The 17,864-nt window shown below is 32.4% G+C and overlaps 1 protein-coding gene across 1 annotated transcript in view; it reads right to left on the bottom strand.

Moving 5' to 3' along the window:
* DSCAM (DS cell adhesion molecule) overlaps positions 1–17,864 on the bottom strand; it is a 715,945-nt gene that overhangs the window by 257,759 nt on the left and 440,322 nt on the right. The window contains exon 10 of the mRNA XM_043997664.1: positions 2,551–2,670. Within this exon, the coding sequence (XP_043853599.1) occupies positions 2,551–2,670 (120 nt within the window). The remainder of the gene's footprint in view (positions 1–2,550; positions 2,671–17,864) is intronic.

Raw genomic sequence — 17,864 nt, 5'->3', positions numbered from 1 at the left:
CTTGGATGAATTGCTTTAGTCTGTTTGACAAGATTTCATATTTTTAAAATTTAAGTATTATTCATGAATTATCTTGTTCTATATTCTTCTGTGTTTTATAATTTCCTGGTTTAGGTACTAGGACTATATTTGTCTCAAGTCTTCAAGATAGCTTTCTTTCTAAATTTTTAAGAATAATTTTTGCAGCATTGGTATCAATTTTTTAAAATGTTTGTTCACACATTCAGTGTATGTCTTTTTATAGGTGTGTTTCTGGTCAGTAACACATTGAAGAGTTTTATTTTCTTAAACAATCTGACAGTATTTTTTTTTTGCTTTATCACATTGTGTAATCCAATCTAATAAGGATTTTTCCCTCTTCCTTTTTAAATGATATTACTTTATCTCCAGTTATTTTTGCTTAATAAGATACTTTAAGTTAAATCTGTTCTCACTAAATCTCTTGTTCTCACCCAAGAGGCAAGCCCTCCCATTTGTTAAACTTTTTCCTAGTTTTTGGAGTTTTACTTAACTTAATGGGCTACTTTTTTTTTAACCTTCTATCTAGTTATTTAATTCTCTCTTCTCCCACTTTCAGTCAATTAATCAAGTGAATCCCCCCTTCCTTTTCACCCCTTCAATTGGCTTTGTTTATGAGGTTTTTTTTTAAAAAAAAGATTTCTTTCCCCCATTCTTCTAAGGAACTTGTTTTGGGTTCCTTATTCTGAAAAGTTCAGGGTATTGCCTTAGACCTTGACCTCTGGCATCATTTTTTTTGCCTTGCTCTTAAAAATATAGATTTCTGCTGGTGATAGAATGTTGTTCTATGATAGAAATTTCCCTATATTCATGATTGTGCAGTTATTAAATTTTGCCTTCATTGTCATTTTCCTCCATTTGCCATTCTCTGGGTCACAAGGTGAAAGGATCATACCTAATGCATGTTTCTACACTATATACCCTCCTTTTAAAAACTTTTCCTTTTTGTTGGGGACCATTATTAAGAATTGTTTTAGACTGTAGGTCCTTAAACATTATAATAATTAGCAACTCTGAAATTAACAGTTCTCCTTGGACTAGTCAGAATTAGGATGAAGAGCCAATTAAGGTAAGGTTTGGGATGATTTCTTTCCCTCTCAAGAGCAATGATCCCAGGTTAAATTGTACCTGCATGTAAAAGTCAGCTAGAGGCCTCAGCAATCAGTCCCCATAGCCTTGGTTATTTGGAACTCAGCTATCCACTTGGCTAGTTTTTGTCAGTTTGATTTTCTTATGACAAATCCTTCCTGATCCCACCTTTCTTCTTTTCTCCCTCTCTAAGCTGAATATATTTCTACACCAAATTCACTCAGTGTATGTATTCTATGCCAATTGGCTAGTTAAGGTGAAAGTGAAAGATTAGATAAGAAAACAAACTACAACAATCTGTTGCTTAGAGGAAGCATAGAAAAAAAAGACACAAAATAAAACTGAGGGGATGGGAAAAATTAATATGCACCAACTGAATAAACAAAGCATGAATTATAATCATGTTATCTGATTAAAAAACAAAACAGACATTCAAATCATAAAATAAAAAAATAAAAATGAAAGCAGGGGAAATACATTATGCTGAAATGAACCACAGAATCCAAATTTATATATATATATATATATATATATATATACATGTCTCAGATGTCTTAGCAGCTAAATTCAGAAAGGAAACTATGTGTACAAGAAAATATTTAAAGTAACACAGTAGTGACAGGAGACATTAATGTCCCTCTCTCAGTTTTGGATGTCTAACAGAAAGATAAAAGTCAATATGTGGAACTGAAAAAATTGCTGGAGAAAGTAGAGGTAAAGACATGGATTTTTCTAAATAGGATCCAAAAAATATACATATTTCTCAATACCACATGGTACTTTTACAGAAATTGACCATGTAATACAAACAAAATTTTAAAAGGAAAAAATGATAAAAACATAATTTAAGGCCATAATATAATAAAAACAATCAGGGTTTCAGTGACCACAAACAAGACATAGACAGAAATGAAAATTTAATGAGTGGTTCAAATAATCAATGATAGAAAAAACAATTATGTGAAAGAAAATGATAATGATGAAACAATGTAAAACATTTTGCAGCTAAAGTATTCCTTGAGAAAATCACATCCTACAAATAAACATTAAAAATATAAAAAGAGAGGATTAATGAACACAATATGCATTTTAAATTTCAAAGGCTGAAAAACAAGTAAAACTAATATAAACAAAGAAGAAATATTAATAATTAGAGAAGAAATAGCTTACTGCAGTAAATATATGATGCTTTATGTTAAAAAAGATAAGCTCAAACTTGTATCAGAGAAAAAACTAGTAAAGTGTTTTGCTAAGTACTTAATGTGCCAACATGAAGGGATTAACCCAAAAAGTATGGATATTATTTGGACCTACAATTTTCTGGTTTTTCAGAGTTGCTATAGTTTTCATTTAGTTGAAAGGGAATTTCTCAAAGCTGAGATACTTCTTGACTACATATGTATAGCAATTTAGAAGCAGACCCAATACCCTATAAGTTCATACCTTTTGAGAATTTCCAGACTATCGTGGGCACAGGATAACCCTCTGCTGAACAATTAAGGATGACAGCTTTTCCATAAATTCCATCTTGGTCACTTGGCTGAACCACAAATTTAGGTGGAACTGAAAAGAGAAAACATTGATAAAATACTTAAAGAAGACAGTTTAGAAGAGAATTATTAACAAGCCCAAGAATTCCAATGAACCTGAAAAAATAGACAACTTCCAACATATCATACCATAAAAATTAGAGAGTTGGTATTGGAGATTACAAAGGAGTTGTGGGGGTGGGGAGCCTGGTCCAGGGAATTTTTATGGTTTACAACAATGAACTATTATTGATAAAAAGTGACAAGTTCTGGACACTACATTGTGGACCAAAACATTGGAGTTCAGCAAAACCAATCAAAGAATATATTCTGCTCTCAGTTTCATATGATCAAACGTCATCTTCAGGGATAAATTTTGGGGAAAATAGGATGGGAATTATTTATTGAGAAATAAACATGAAAAAGTCAAATTCATTATGATTTCCATGACTTACTTAACAGGACTTAGCCCTTTTATACCACTTGCACTGGATTTAGGTGACAATGTTGGGACAAATGAAGGATGTAAAAGAAAGAAGTAACCTTCTCCGGAAATGATTTTGCAATGAGGTAACCAATATAGGTTAAGTGCCTTGCTTAAAGTTAAATAGTAAGTGAAAGAGATGAGGAAAAGTGGAGTCTTCTGAATCCTAGTTCACTACTGCAGGTTGTAGAGAGAATGATTCCACATTGGATGTGTAGTAAAATGAAAGGGCAAGTCATTGCCTATATGTTATGATTAAAGGAAAGGTTGCTGATAAAGACAATGCTTGCTTAAAAACCTCACTTTGAAGAGCCTGGAAATCTAGTATCTGAGGCTTCTTCATTTGAGTTAAGGCATTGTGACTCTAAAATATGACTTCTGTTAAAATAACCTTGGAGAGGTTAGCACATTAACTTGGGAAGGTTAGCTATTCATGCTTAAGCATGAATTGATTTGTGAGGATGACTTTTTGGCCTGAACACAGGACCTTGAAGGAATGTGGCACTGAAAAAGGAATCTTTTTCTCCACAAAATCAAAAAATCTTAGGCACTTCAGAGATCACCTAGTTCAACTGTGCCCTCTACTACATAATCAGCAAGTGAGCAACCTTTTCTTGAAGATTCCTAGTGCGGAAGAATTCAGTACTTTCAAAAACAGCTTATTCCACTTTAAAATAGTTGTAAAAGTAAGCTTTTTCTTTTGGTTTTCTAGATCTGCCTTTATATCTGTCGCCCATTATTTTTAGATCTGCATTTGTATCTTTTATCCATTATTCCTAATCTTGCTCTCCGTGGCCCAGAAAAAATTAGTCTAATCTCTCTCATACAAAGCAACCCTTCATAAAGCTATTATTTCAGATTAAACATCCCTGGGTACTTCAATTGGTCCATGGTATTTGACCATCCTGTTCTCTCTATTCTAGATGTTCTCCAGGTGACCTTTGAAAAATGTGGTGCCAACATATTACTCCTGGCAACTTAAAATCAGGTCAGATAATAGTAGGAATATTACCTTCTTAATATTAGATATATTTCAGGCAAATATTACATTCTCTATGGAATTATATTATAATGACCCATGATAAGCTCTCAGCCCATTAAAACCAACCAGATCTATTTTTTTTTCAGATCAACCTCTATTTGACATATACAAAGCTTATGGACAGAATTTTAGTCAAGAAAATTATAAATACTAAAAGTTAACTTGGTGCTCTCATGTAGCAAATATAGCCAGACATGAAGGTCATAAGTAATACCAATTAAATTTTAGGAATTCCTGTATTTTTCAAATAACATTTGTTTTGCTTTATATAATTTTTTTAAAAACCCAGAAGAATGGATTTTTCTTTTTTCTCCAAAATTTCCTGATTATATTATCTAATAATTATCATTGACCTGAAAATAACTATTCAAAATGAATTGTTAACTGAAAGAAAAATATGTTCACTATTATATAATGTCTTAGATTTAGTACTGTGTTCATGCTTTCTATATTGATAGGAAATTGTATAAAAATCTAAGATTGAAATAACATGTCTCTAAGAAACTATAGTTTCAAGAAATTATTTAATGTTTTTTGGCGTTAACTTAGAATACTCAGAGTAATGAAAATAAAATAGTAATTCAAAAAGTAATTTAAAAATAGATGAAAAACTGCCATTAATCACTCAATGGCATATCATGAAGCCAGGAGGAATTATTTCAAAGTAATGTCTTGAAAAGTCTTATTCTAAGACATGTTGGTAATTTTTCTAATCTCTTTGGGATATTGGTATATTAGTGGAATCATTGCCATAAGGGGTATTTACCACTTAGTGACTTTTGGGGTAAAGTCTCAAATTATCTTTAAGAATGAATGGATCAATTTGAAAATCTCCTACAGGGGGGTGGAGCCAAGATGGTAGAGGAAAAGCAGTGATGTCCTGGAGCTATCCCCAAGATCCCTCCAAAAACCTTCAAATAATGCCATAAGACAATTCCTGTAGCTGCAGAACCCACAAAAGGATGGGGTGAGATCATTTTCCAACCAATGATGACTTAGAAGGTTGGCAAGAAAGGTCTGATGTACCCTGGTGAGAGTGGAGTGAAAGACCTGTGGCTGTGCTGTACAGACCCTGTACCAGCCCCAGAGAATCAGGCCCTGGGAGCTTTTGAATTGGTCACAGCAGCAACTACTTCTGGAACTTATCCCACTAACTGTGAGGGGGATGAACAGTTGGCCAGGGAGAGATTACAGGGGTCTCTTCTGGCACTGTGGTGGAACTCTGTTGTGTTGCCCATGCTTGGAACCAGGTCATGGTCTTAGGAAGTGGCCTAGGTGGGGGGAGGGTGAAGGCATACCAGAGCTTATATCCAGAGTAAAACAGGATTCTTTTCCAGGTTAAAGGGGAATCAGGCCTGTGGTTGCTTGCAGATCATAGCACAGGCCAGGAGAGTGGAGAACATGCCTCTCCTTAAATAGTACTACCTTGGAACACCTGAAGTTTGGGACAGTGCATCCTGGAAGCAGTGACCTACTTTAGGGAGTTAAAAGTCAAGAAATAGGCTGGCAAAATGAGCAAACAGAAAAAAATGCTGACCCTAGAAAGTCTCTATGGTGTCAAGGAAGATCAAAATATATCTTCAGAAGAAGATAACAAAATCAAAACTTCTACACCCAGAGCTTTCAATAAAAAATATGAGTTGGTCTCAGGCCGTAGAAGTACTCAAAAAGGACTTTGAAGATATAAGAGAGGTAGAGGAAAAAATGGAAAGAGAAAGTCATGAAAAAAAATCAATAGCTTGAAAAGTCAAATAGAAAAGGAGACACAAAAGCTCTCTGAAGAAAAACATTGCTGAAAATTTGGGATTGAGCTAATGACTTTATGAGAAATCAAGACACAATAAAGCAAAATTAAAAGAATGAAAAAAAGTTAATATGAAAAATCTACTTGGAAAAACAGCTGACCTGGAAAATAGAACCAGGAGAGATAATTTGAAAAATATTGTACAACCTGACAAAAGAGCTTAGACATCATCTTCCAAGAAATTTTCAGGGGAAATTGCCCTGATATTCTAGAAGCAGAAGGTAAAATAGGAATTGAAAGTATACACCAATTACCTTCTGAAAGAGAACCCAAAATGAAAACTCCCAGAAATATTATAGCCATATTATTATTATTATTATTATTATTATTATTATTATTATTATTATTTTGGTGAGGCAGTTGGGGTTAAGTGACCTGCCCAGGGTCACACAGCTAGTAAGTGTTAAGCGTCTGAGGCCGGATTTGAACTCAGGTCCTCCTGAATCCAGGGCCTGTGCTCTTTCCACTGCACCACCTAACTGCCCCTATAGCCAAATTCCAGAGCTCCTAGGTCAAGGAGAAAATATTGCAAGCTGCCAGAAAGAAACCATTCAAGTATTGTGGGGTCACAGTCAGGATAACACAAAATCTAGCAGTTTCTACATTAAAGGATTGGAGGGTTTGGAATATGATATTCCAGAGGGAAAGGAAACTGGGATTACAACCAAGAATCAGCTGCCCAGCAAAACTGAGTATAATCCTTCAGGGTACAAATGGAAATTCAATGAAAGAGAAGACTTTTGGGCATTCTTGATGAAAAGACCTGAGCTGAATAGAAAATTTGACTTTCAAATACAAGACCCTTGAGAAGCATAAAAAGGTAAACAGAAAAAAAAAATCATAAGGAATATTAAAAGATAAAACTGTTTACATTCCTATATGAGAAGATAACACTTGTAGCTCATAAGAACTTCCTCATCATTAGGGAAACTGAGTGTAGAATATTGAGACAGAAGGCACAGGTATGAATTGAATATGAAGGGATGATACCTTAAAAATAAATTAAAGGGTGAGATGAATGCACTGGGGGAAAGGGAAAGAGAGATTTGGAATGGGGTAAAGTATCTCACATAAAAGAAGCAAGGAAAATGTTATACAGTGGAGGGGAAGATGGGGGGCGGTGTGGGGGAGTGAGTGAGCCTTCCTGTCATCAGAATTGGCTCAAAGAGGGAAAAACATACACACTCAATTGGGTATAGTAATCTATCTTACCCTGCAGGAAAGTAGTAGGGGAAAGGGATAAGGGGGGAGGGGTGAAAGAAGGAAGAGCAGATTAAGGGAGGGGGAAGTAAGAAGCAAAACACTTTTGAGGAGGTATAGGAAGCTAGAAAATAGAGTACATGTCATGGGAAGGGAATAGGATGGAGGGAAACAAAATTAGCAATAGTAATTGTGAAAAAATTGAAAACAAGGAAGAGCAATGTAACATGATGATGATGGTGGTGATGGTGATGGTGATGATGAGGATGATAAGGATGAAATGTATGGTACTTACTATGCTGGACTATAGTGAAGAAAATTTTTTTTCAAGCATAAGGTACTATATAAATATTATCTATTATTATTGCTGCAATAATCAATCTTGTGGGTTTATTGTAAGGAAATCTCTCTTAAAAGTACTATATAAATGTAGTTTGCTATAAAAATGATGAGCAGGATGCTATCAGAAAAACCTGGAAAGACTTACATGAACTGATACAAAGTGTGATGTATTGTATACAAAATAACAGCAATATTTTAAGATGATCTGCTGTTAATGACTTAGTTGTTTTCAGCAATATAATGACCCAAGACAACTCTGAAGGACTTATGAAAAATGCAGTCCATCTACAGAGGAAGAACTGATGGTATCTGAATACAGATTGAAGCATAATTTTTGTTAGTTCCTTTTTCTAAAGCTTTTTTGTCTGTTTTCTTTCACAACCTGACTAATATGAAAATGTTTTACATTACTACATGTGTATAACTTATATTAAACTGCTTGAGTTCTTAAAGGTGGGTGGGGAGGGAGGGAGGAAGTTTTGAAAACTGGTTAAAATTAGTTTTTACATGTAATTTGGGAAAAATAAAATTCTAAATTAAAAAAAAAGAATGGATGGATGATTTCACTGCTCCATCTGTAATGTGATAATATGCCTATTTTCCCACAGTTTCTCCTCAATTTGTCATTTTTTATTTTTGTCATCTTTATTAATATGATGGATATTAAATTGAACCTTAGATTTGCCTTAATTTGCATTTGTCAATTAGTAATGTATAGAATTTTTGCACATGGCTATTGGTACCTTGTATTTCTTCTCTGTTAATATAATAGCCTATTCATATTCTTTGACTATTTATCATTTAAGGAATGGCTGTTCTTATCAATCTGGATATTTCTTATATACCTTTGAATTAATATATTCATCCTAGAAATTTGCTTTAAAGTCTTCTCACAATTAATGGTTTCCCTTTTAACTTTAATTGCATTGTTTTATTTGTAAACAAATATCTTTTTTAATTTTATAGGATAAAATAGGTTTTATCTTTTGTAACCCTTTCTATCACATTTGGTCATGAACTCTTCCCCTATTCATAGACCCAAAGGTAATTTCTTCCTCACTCATATAGCCTGTTTATGACATAATCTTTTATGTTTAGGCTATGTATCCATATGGAGTTTATTTTGGGTTATGGTATGAGTTCTTTGCCAATACCCATATTCTGCCAGTTTGCTCCTCAATTTCCTTAGCAGTTTTGCCCAATAGTTGTAGCATAGGCTGCAGTCATAGTTGCTTAAACTGTCTGAAAATAGGCTAAACTAGACTTAGGGGTCTCAAACCTGTGACTTGGGTTATGTCTACTCCAAGCACATAATGATTTCTCCTGGTAGAATGGGTGAAAGAGAACAATTTGTTCCAGTGGCCATGAAGTATTAACCATAGAGTATTTACAACTTTTTCAGACATTGAAGATGCTAAAGTCATCCACTATATTCCTGGCTATCACCAATCTTCATGACTTTTGTCTTGCCACTGGAGTTTGATGACTCTGGAAGAAAGAGTGAGGCTTACGACTTTGTGCAACTCTGCCTCATTTAAATCCAATTCACACACAAAATATCATGCTGTGATGTCATTGGTCCTCTTCAAAAATGAAAGATGGACAAGTTTTGTCTCATAATTATTCGATACTCAGATAATATTTCAGTTTACTGAACATGAGACTATTAGGTTTGCTTGTTTCTTATAGCTAATCTGTTCTACTGTTCTTCCTTTCTCTCTTTTTTTTAAGAAGTATCAAGATGTCACAAACAGTATGGAGGCATAAATATTTTTCTCCTATCCACATGGCCTATATACCTCTCCAAAATTGCTTTGGAGACAAAGTAATTTTACAAGGTATAAATTAACTTTAACTTTCTCCATGGTCTAAGACTCTAAGAATCTTAACTAATCCAATGAATTAACATTGGAGAAGACTATAATTAATAACAATGAATGTCCTTGCTTGGTAGCCATCCCTTTACCAATTGTAGCAAAGGATAAAAATGTAAAATGAAAACATGATATCTACACAAGAAAAACATAATGATCTGAAAGACAAAGTGGTTAGAGATAACTTAAAGATTACAGTATAGGTCTCATAGAATAACACAAGTCAAAAAAAACTGAAGAGAGAAGTAATACAAGTGAGAAGTAATACAAGAAAATGATGAAGAATTTCTGAATACTTAAAACAAAGTTCAAATCAAAAGAATGAACATATAACCTCCAAAATTTCCTTTTACTTTAAACTTGACACTTATCCATGAACTTTATCACTTCAAAAGAAAAGCAACAAATCCACCAAGTGATCTGGAGAAAACCCTGTAAATATAAAGGAAAGGTGATTTAAGACTACTCTGGATATACCAGAAACCACACATTGAAAGGAATATGGTATTCCGAAGACTAAATGGGTAAAAGATACAATTAAAAGTGACCTACCTAAAAATTTGAGCCTAACCATTAATGCACAAAGATCTACATTCAATAAAAAGAGGCATTTGAACCACTTTTTTTTTACAAAGAAAAACAGGCACAATTTTTGTGCCTTGCAAAATACTCCAGACCACAGAAATACTAGAAAGCAAAACAAATACACTAATGAAGGTCCAGGTAATGAATTATGTTATTACAGGAAAAAAATAGAAAAATAAAGACAACAATGGACTTAAAAGTATACAAAACAACCAAAAAACAACTGAGTGGTCATTAAGCAATTTCATTCCAAGAGGATATAAATAGAAAAGAGTGACAGTGGAAGTGAAATAAAAAGCGTGATAGTGGGGGAGTAGTATTGAAAGTTGAACTAAGCTTGAGAACAACCCATGGAAAGGTGAATTAGTGGTTTTGTGGGACTAAATTGCAGAATAGGACATCATGTAAATTGGAAAATGATAGGAATAAGAGAAGGGAATATGTGCTATAGTCAAGTAAAGCTTAAAAATGAAGATAAATTATTTTATGTAGTCTCTGAAGAGAAATAACCTATAAGAGAATGGGAGAACAGGTAAAGGGAGAGATTGAAATAGAGGAAAAGGAGAAAAATCTAATTTCAGTGGTGGGAAGGAGTCCCACTGAAGAATCTCCCATAGAGGAAGAGAAATATTGTATAATGGGAGATGGGAACCTAATTTTCAAGTTGCTTAGAAGGACTACTATTTTTTCTCAGGAGGAGAAACAGAGCTTTTAGAGGCAACTGGTACCTAGAAGAGTGGGAACACTTGGAGGCAGAGAGGAGATGTATTTTTAAATGAGAAATTATCATGGGGAAACCAAATTATAATAATGAACTATAAATTCTGAGTTATAGGAGAAATCCTGACATGCAGCAGTATGTCTAGGTTTTCTATCACTTGAAGATATTGATATTTCTAAGATGAGGCATAACAGAAAAAAAGAGGAGCATGGAGCAAAATCTACAATGCTTAGAAATTGTTTAGAAAAGAGAACCCAAAATAGTTAATACTGAAGTTTTAATTCCATTATGAATACAGAGAAGATAGAAAGAATATGTGAGTATAAGGGTCATGAATCAAACAATAAGTCTAGCATAGACAGGAAATATAAATAAAGAAAAGAATGAGTAAGAGAAATTATTTTTAGAAAAACTGACAAAATAGGAAAAACAACAACTATCAAACAAAACAAGTTTGTTAAGAATGGAAATGAATTTTACTTGAATATTCATCTAAAGGAAAAAGAGGAAAGAATTTACTAAGTAGATAAAAGGAAGGAAGAAGAATGAATAAAAAAAGTTTTGGAGTATTAAACAGAACTTGAAATGTAGGGAAAAGATGGACAAAAAGGAGAAGGGTGGTCACACGGATAAGTGGAAGAGAACAGGTGTGAAAACAATCACCTTCAAGTAGTTTAAAATAACTGAAGAGGCAATATACCATCCAGAGGAATAGAAAAAAATTATAACTCAGAAATAAAACAGTATTATAGAGAAATGGAGGAAAATATAAATGTCACTCATAATTTTAAATATGAATAAATTAAACAATACAATAAAGCAAAAAGTGATAGATTGAATAAGAAAACAAATCCATGAAATCTGTGCTTACAATAAATGTATCTAAAAAACCAAGGTGGGGCAGCTAGGTGGCACAATGGATAAAGCACTGGCCCTGAATTCAGGAGGAACTGAGTTTAAATCCAGCCTCAGACTCTTGACACTTACCAGATGTGTGACCCTGGGCAAGTCACTTAACCCCAATTGCCTCACCAAAAAAAATAAATAAAACAAAACAAAACAAACTAACTAAAAAAAAAAAACAAGGCATACACACACACACACACACACACACACACACACACTGATGACTTAAACATAATTTACTATGCAATAACTACATTAAATTAAAAAGCAGGAATTACAATTATGCTCTCAGACAAAGAATAAACAATCACCCCAAATAAAAATAGATATATAAAGAAAGGAAAGTATTGTAAAAGGAATCAGAAACAAACTTACATAAATATTAAACTTATATCCTCCAAAAATCTTAGCATCTAAGTTGTTGAAAGAAAAGTTAATCTAATTACAACATGTGGTTAATAGAAATATAATAATGATAGTAGACTTTTAATGTCCTTTTTCAGTTTTAGTGAAATGTAACAGAAAGATAAAAAGGAAAATAAGTAGAGAAGCCAGAACTAAGACTTCTAATTAGAACAGCTGAAAATATATAAATTTCACAGCATCACCTGGAACTTTTATAAAAATTGACCTTTTATTAGGGCACAGAGTTATTGGAAATAAATGTAAAAAGACACAAGACTAAATTCATCCTTTACAAACAATAACATAATAGAAATATTAACCATTTAAGGAAGCACGAACAAAAGACATGGAAGCAAATGGATACCTAACACTGAAATTCTAAATAATGAGTCAATAAACAAATCATAGAAACAAAAACTAGAAACAAAAACAGCTTCGACAATCCCTATAAATACACATTTACAAAATAGAAAGGAAGGCTTAATTAATTTTAAATTCATTTTTAAAAATTGGAAGGCCAACAGTAAACAAACATAAACTAATCTCAAAGGAGAGAAATTAAAAATTAGAGAACTAGATAAATTATAAAAAAGCCATAAAAGTGATAAATAAAACTAAAAGTGGACTTTTTGATAATGCTTTAACCGATTACTAAAAAGAAGAGAATAGAAAATAAGTGGAATATATAACAACACAAAATGACAGCAAAACCAAAAGAATAAAAGTAATATCAGGATTCCTGAGCACAAATTATAAACTACCAAGACTGAGAACACAAAAAATGGAGGAACATTTAAAAATTATAAAATACTTCAGATAATAAAAGGCAAGATGAAGACTTTTAATTAGGTAATCTCAGAAAAGTGAATAGAAATAGCTGCAAAGGAACTATCAAAGGGAGAGGGGGAACTACTGGATTTTTGTGAGAATTCTGTCAATTTTAAAAGAGCAATTAGTACCAATACTCTACAAATTGTTCTCAAAATTTGATGGAAAAGTTCCAAACCAAACTCCTTTTATGAGACAAATATAGTTCTAATAACAGAAAGAAAGAAGGACAAGGCATAGGAAAGCTATACAACAATGTCATTAGTGAATCAAGATTTTTCAAAAAATCTTATAAAAGAGACAACAGTAGTTCATCTAGAAAAAAATGCATATAACCATTTTGGATATAAAGATGCATCAATAAAACTACAGAACCCAAAATATGAGTGTAAATCAATAATGTGGAAAATATATCCAATTTGAATTTATATGACCAGGGAAGCTAGGATGAATAAATATATGAAAAAATAATCATATTAAAAACTTCCAAGATAACACAATTATTTTAATACATGTAGAAGGAGACTTTGGCAAAATACAACACTCATTTATGCTAAAAACTACACAAGGTATAGGCATAAAGGGACTTTTTTGAATATCATAAAATGTATATGTCTAATACCAAAACCAAACATCACACTAGTAGCTTACTGAGTAAAGACAGGAGCAAACAAGGATGCCTACTCTCCGAACAATTATTTGTTTTACAGTTTAGAAATACTAGCTAGAGCACTATAAAGAGAAATATATTAAAGGTATAAAGGTAGATAGAGATGAGATAAAAGAATCTCTAAAAAAAGAATCTTTACTGCTGATAGCTTACTTAGAAAATTCTAGGGGAAGATCAAAAATATTAATTGAGATAATAGTTTCAGCAAAATTAAAGGATAGAAATAAAAACTGAAAATATTGATGGCAAAATCCAAAATAAATAATTGAAAGTCTCATTCCAAATGACTGCAACATGTACAATATATTTGGACATCAAACTACAAAGCCCATAAAAGAATTGTGCAGGTTCAATTACAGATTGATTCTTAAAGAAATAAAAAATTTAAATAACAGTATGAATATTAAATGCTTATGGTTTGGCCATGGCAATATGAATAAAATGATACTATTACTGAAGTTAATTATTAGTTTTAATACTATACCAATCAAATTAGCAAATGGATACTTTATATAACTCAAAAATAATAACAAAATTAATTTGGACAAATAAAAGATCTAAAATATCAAAGGACATAATGAAAAATGGTAGGGAATGAAGAGGGTTCCAGACCTCAAACTATTCTATAAAGTAGGACTTAAACTTTTTCAACTTGTGACCCCTTCTGACCCAAGAAATTATTATGTGATCCTGGGTATATAAGTATATAAAACAAGCATACCTAAGCTTTTACTGTTGCCACATTTTCTGCAACCCTCACATTCAGTTACACAGCCCCATATGGGGTTGTGACCTACAGTTTAAGAAGCTTTGCTATAAAGCAGCAATCTTAAATGTCACATGATATTGGCTAAAAAAACACAGAGGTAGATCAATGGAATAGATTACATAATAGAGAATAAGAAACAATGACACTCAATAATCCATTATTTAGTTGAAACTCAATAACCTAGAAATTGTAATTGGGAAAGAACTTCCTATTTGATTAAAAGCTGAGAAAACTAGAAAGTAGGCTAGTAGAAATGAGGCTTAGAACAACACTTTATATCAGATTCTATAATACATCATAATGGATATGTGATCTTAATATTAAGGCTTATTTCATAGAAAACAAATAGAAGAAAAGCAAATTGTACACTTTTCACAGGCATGTGTAGGAGATATATTCTTAACCAAATAATGGATAGAAAATATTATAAAATATAAAACAGATAACTTATTTGATGAAACTGAAAATGTTTTGCATAAAAAGATCAATGCACCTAGGACAAGGAAAGTGATCAAATCAGAAAAAAAATTTACATTAAATTTTGTTTGTAAAATTCTGATATCCAAAATATATAATTTCAGGTATCATATGCATATATTATATGTATACTTAAACATATACATATGTAATCTCCATTCTTCAATAAATAAGTGGTCAAAGGATATAAATAGCAAAGAAATAGTGACTATTAATATCATATGAAAGTGTTTCAAATCTTTAATGATAAGAAAAATACAAATCAAACTAGTCCTGAAATTTCACTTTACACCCTAAAAATTAGCAAAGATAACAAAACATTCAAATAGTCAATATTGGAAGGATTGGGGAAATATAGGTACTCCAGTGCATTGTTATAGATCTATGAATTAGTATAACCATTTTAAAAAGTAATTTGAAACTATATAAATAAGTTGACTAAAATGTCTATACCCTTTAACCAAGTGATTCTTATGCCGGGCTAATATCCCAGGGAGAACAATGATACATTTTGCACATAAACTCAAATATTCATAGGAGCACTTTTTGTGATAGCAAAGAAATGGAAATAAAGTCGATGCCCACTGGTTGGGCAATGGCTAAACAAATCATGGCTGATGAAGGTGATGGAATGTCACTGTTGTAAAAAGTGGCAAAAATCATGGATTACAGAAGATGGAAAGATATACATGAATTGATGAAGAGTGAACTAAGCAGAGTCAAGAAAACCACATACATACATAATGACTACAACAATATAAAGGGCAAGAATAAACACACAAAAAGAAAAAGTTAATGTTTTAAAATTATAAATAACTAACATGGCTCCAAAGAAGACATGAGAGGACATCTCACCCTTTTCTACCCTTTTTTCAGAGGTGGAATGTCCATGAATGTGATACCCTGTATATACTTTTAGGCTTATTAGATGTATTGATCAATTTTGATTTTTCTTTTTTTTCCTTTAAAAGTATATATTTAAATGTGGGATGACTCTAAGAGAAAGTAGGGGAAGGATATTAGAGAAGTTTTTGGTGATATAAAAAAGCTCCAAAAGTAAAGAATAAAATTTTGTTTAAAAATTAAACAAAACAAGCAATTATTTTATTGATTACTCTTTTGTATCAGTGCCTTATTCAACCTTCCATAGTGTTTAATGAATTTTGAATTTAATTAATCTTTTAATTACTTTTACTTATTACTATTTTTAAATTGCATGGAAACCTAAAATTCTACGAGAATAAAACTACTTTTGGCTTTATAATAAGCCAGAAACACTGACTTAATCTTACTATGGTTGTATCTAACATTAAAAGTATTACTTTCTGTGATATATTACAAAAGAATTTTGGATTGCTATAAAACTATATTTGAAAACTGTAAATCTTATCCTTCTTGATTTCTATTTCTTCATTTATATAATGTTATTACTTCTTTGTTTTATGCAGTATTATCATAATAAATCCTAGCTGAATATTGTGTAAAGTTATACCTACAAAACTGACAGAGGAAGTTCTATCAGCCAATTAAAACCTCTCTCTGTCTTACCCATAATCTGAATAAAGTGTCTTTGCACACACTTCAGCCAATACATGATGAAGCTTATTCCATGATTCCAAATATTATTCCTTTGCATGAAATCAAATTCCTACAAAAAGGATCAAAATCTATTCCCATTCCTTTAAGATACTCTCTGCCCTAGCCAGGTTTTTATAATTATCTGCACATACCTGCAAGTCTTGTGTTAGTCATACCTGAAGAGTGATTATCACCCTGATATATACAACTAGAAGGTTAATGCAGCTAGTAGTTTAGTTTGTCTAGAACATAGAGAGCATGTAGTGTACAAATTTAAAATGAGGGCAAAATTAGATTGGCACTTGTTTATTGAATACATTATTTCCAAGCTTAGGAGACTGATGTTTATTATATAAGGAATAGAGACTCACTGAAGGTGTTTTTTTTTTTAAGTGGGGCAATGAGGGTTAAGTGACTTGCCCAGGGTCACACAGCTAGTAAGTGTCAAGTGTCTGAGGCTGGATTTGGACTCAGGTCCTCCTGAATCCAGGGCTGGTGCTTTATCTACTGCACCACCTAGTTTCCCCCTCCTTACTGAATCAGACCTTTATTTTAAGGGGAATAGTTTAGCAGTTAGGAAAAATAAGTGATCGAATAGGAGACAGAGTGAAAGTAAGGAGACCAATTGAGATGCTAATACAACCATTGAGGAAAGAGGTGGTTTGATGATGAACTATGATGGGAAGCATGTAAGTGTAGATGTGATATTATAAAAGAATAATTTATTTATTTTTAATGTGAGTGATATAGGCAAGGTATATTCAAATATGACTTTAAAGTTTTGAACCTGAACCTACAGTGATATTTAACTGCAGTGTAAAGGGAGATAGTCAAATGCACTGCCTTTAGTGCATGAAAGCTGGTCTTACAGTTTTCAACATTTTGAAATAACTGATGACTACATAGAGAGAATATTGGGGGACCAGGAATAGGCAGATAGGAGGAGAATGATATTAGGTTATTGCTATGAAACTAAATTGGATGCAAGAAATAGTCAAGCAGGGTAGGAAATAGTGGTTTTAATAAGTTGACTATAGTTGGCTTAATTATTGAATATAGAAGTCAAGTGACTGGGAACAGTCATCATCATATGCTTTGAGGTAAAAATTGAAACTATGAAAGTAGATGAGATTTTCAAGGGATAGTATGTAGACAGAGAATTAAAGTAGCCAGAGAATATAACCCTTGGGGCATCCGCTCTTCAAGATGAGAGTATGATGAACTAGCCCACAAAAAAAAGACAAGAACAAAACTAAGGAGTAGTCATGTAAAAGAAAAGCCAAAATTAAGTAGTGTTTTGGAAGTTTACCGAGTACTAAAAAGGAGAGATTGGTAAATAATACTGCAGAAATGTAAAGGAAGATAATACTTGGGAGAAAATACCATGGGTTTTGGCAATTAAGACATTCCTGATGACTTTAGACAGTTTCCATAGTATGTAATTTAAAATTCTAAATGTGGGTTCTAGTCTGTCCCCCCAGTTTTTGGGGGAAACTGACTAAAATCACTGATAAACGAGTTTAGGTTTTTTAAGGGTTTATTG

This window comes from Dromiciops gliroides, chromosome 3 (genome assembly GCF_019393635.1).
Source record: "Dromiciops gliroides isolate mDroGli1 chromosome 3, mDroGli1.pri, whole genome shotgun sequence".
NCBI classification, from domain to species: domain Eukaryota; kingdom Metazoa; phylum Chordata; class Mammalia; order Microbiotheria; family Microbiotheriidae; genus Dromiciops; species Dromiciops gliroides.
Note: the sequence above shows the minus strand (reverse complement) of the source record. Positions and strands in the feature narration are given on the sequence as shown.